This window comes from Coniophora puteana (genome assembly GCF_000271625.1).
Source record: "Coniophora puteana RWD-64-598 SS2 unplaced genomic scaffold CONPUscaffold_199, whole genome shotgun sequence".
Lineage (NCBI taxonomy): Eukaryota > Fungi > Basidiomycota > Agaricomycetes > Boletales > Coniophoraceae > Coniophora > Coniophora puteana.
In genome coordinates this window covers 1-2,076 of record NW_006913251.1, presented here as the reverse complement: position 1 = coordinate 2,076, position 2,076 = coordinate 1, and the positions used below count along the sequence as shown (strand labels likewise).

The 2,076-nt window shown below is 54.5% G+C and overlaps 1 protein-coding gene across 1 annotated transcript; it reads right to left on the bottom strand.

Annotated features, from left to right (window-relative positions):
• Window positions 1-171: 171 nt before the first annotated feature.
• On the bottom strand, window positions 172-2,065 carry CONPUDRAFT_170444 (uncharacterized protein; the record flags this gene model as incomplete). Its single annotated transcript, XM_007777911.1, has 5 exons — window positions 172-485; window positions 537-947; window positions 1,005-1,340; window positions 1,391-1,683; window positions 2,056-2,065. 4 exons carry the CDS (start codon window positions 2,063-2,065, stop codon window positions 633-635), a joined length of 954 nt encoding a protein of 317 aa, XP_007776101.1. The 3' UTR covers window positions 172-485; window positions 537-632.
• Between the last annotated feature and the right edge of the window lie 11 nt (window positions 2,066-2,076).

The following is a 2,076-nucleotide window of genomic DNA, read 5'->3' as shown; positions in this document are numbered from 1 at the left end:
CATCAGGAAAACAGCGGGCTCCTTATCAAGTACTTTTTAGTGCTTATCGCTTTTTCAGCGTTATTCAAGCACGAAATAAGGACAGTAAAAAAAGAGCAAAACAGTAGGTCCTTCTGCTGTTTTGCATGCTGCTTTGCGCTTTTCTGCGCTTTTTCTTACTTGTGGTCGTTTGGGCAGATCAATCAATTTGTATTAGCTAGCGAGAAGCAAGCATACAGTGCGTATAAGTACCGAAAAAGTGAAAAGAAGGGATTAAAAGAAATTGAGACCGTATGAAATGCACGCTGTCAAGCAGATAATAAGATCATAAAAGGAGAATACGAATACGAAATTGAGCGGGGCGATAACGAAAACGGCGTAGAAATGGATGAGAGCGCGAGAGCCGAACAATAACCAGCAGAGAAACGAGGGATTACGAACCGGGGGACGAGCGAGAATCAGCTGTCATGATGTCGCAGACATGATCGTGAGTGGCGAACGTGATCCTAGGATAACAAGCAGTTAGTAGGGAAAACAAGAGAGAAGAAAGATAGTACAGTTCTGCGGCAGCTTCGCGCGGGGATCAGCACGCGCGACCTCATCCATCATCGCATCCTCATCCTCGTCCTCGTCCTCATCCTCGTCGCCTCTCTTCAGGTTGCGGGCATGAGCTTCTGTGGCCTTGAACGCGTTGGCGAGGTACTCGTCATCCATGGTGACGATGCCGGACCAATACAAGTCCGTCGCCCACTTCCAATTCGCCTCCGAGAAGTTCCCGAGGGTGGTTGAAGACTTGCCGGTGCGCTCATTGACCTGCTTGCGACCCTTCGAGTGAGACTGGAGGAGGTCCTTCCCTTCTTGATAGGGCAGCTTTGTTTGCCGCTGGCCTGGAAAGTGACCAGGTCGTCGACAACTGCCTCGAGGTCACCTAGCTGACCGTCAGCAGCGAGCTGACAGGCGCGCTCGGCCTGAGAATAGAATAATTACTATTAGTGATGCCGATGACGGGGAAAAACGGGGCATACCGCGGCACACGCGAGAGTCATTGCACCACGCGGAGCATAAAACTCCTCGTCGTCGTCGTACTCGGGGACTTTGACACGGCCACGGATGGCGGCGCGGTGTGTTGCAAGGGTGGCGGCGTACAGCGGGCCCCTAAAGTTGCCGCTGGGTGGGGAATCGTCGTCCGGAACGTTCTCGAACATGAACACGTTCGCAACGAGCAGCCCACGGGCGTACTCGACGCGATCAGCCTCTGCATCCTCGTAGCCATACATATCCTCGGCCGTGAATGAAAGCGAGAGGACCGCCGAGGCAGTGGAGCCGAAGTTGCTGCGCCACTCGTTGGCCCTCTGCTTACACTGGGTACAAAGCATTAATTTAATCAAATTAGAACAACAGCTATGCTTACGAGATTGAACACGGCCCCATCGATTGCGTCCTGCTCCGGAGGCAGCTCCTCATTGTAGACCACGCGCCAGATGTTTCGGAGGGCATTGAGGACCTTGTTGTTTGAGGGGCCCCACACGTCCTTCTGACGGGCGAGCCAGGCAAAGAATGTTGGTATGAAAACACGAGCCCACCTACGATTGGTGTTGGCGTGTGAGGGCAGCGTCTTCTTATTGTACTTCTTCTTGCGCTTGCTGATGTTGCCGTCCTTACTGGCGTCTGTCGCCTTCTCGACGTTCTCGTCCTGCTTGTCACCTTTTTTGGGTTATGAGTGGATATTAGGGTCAGTCGAGGCCCGTCCTAGGGTCAGAGCTGGCGCTTTCCCACGCCTCTGACCCACAGCACAGAGGGCGCTGACCCGCGGCGCTGACCCAGGGTGCTGACCCACAGCGCTGAGGGTGCTGACCCAGGGCGCTGACCCACAGCACTGAGGGTGCTGACCCAGGGCACTGACCCTCGCGCCACTCCGGGCTGACCCTCGCCTTACTATAGAGTGACCCTGCCCTGCTATGGACTGACCCTCACTCGGCTACAGGCTGACCCTCGCCCCATTTTGGGCTGACCCTCGCTCCGATAATCCGAAGACTTGACCAGAGCAGTCACATCCCTTGCATGATTGGCGTAAACACAAAGACATGCAGCTGGACA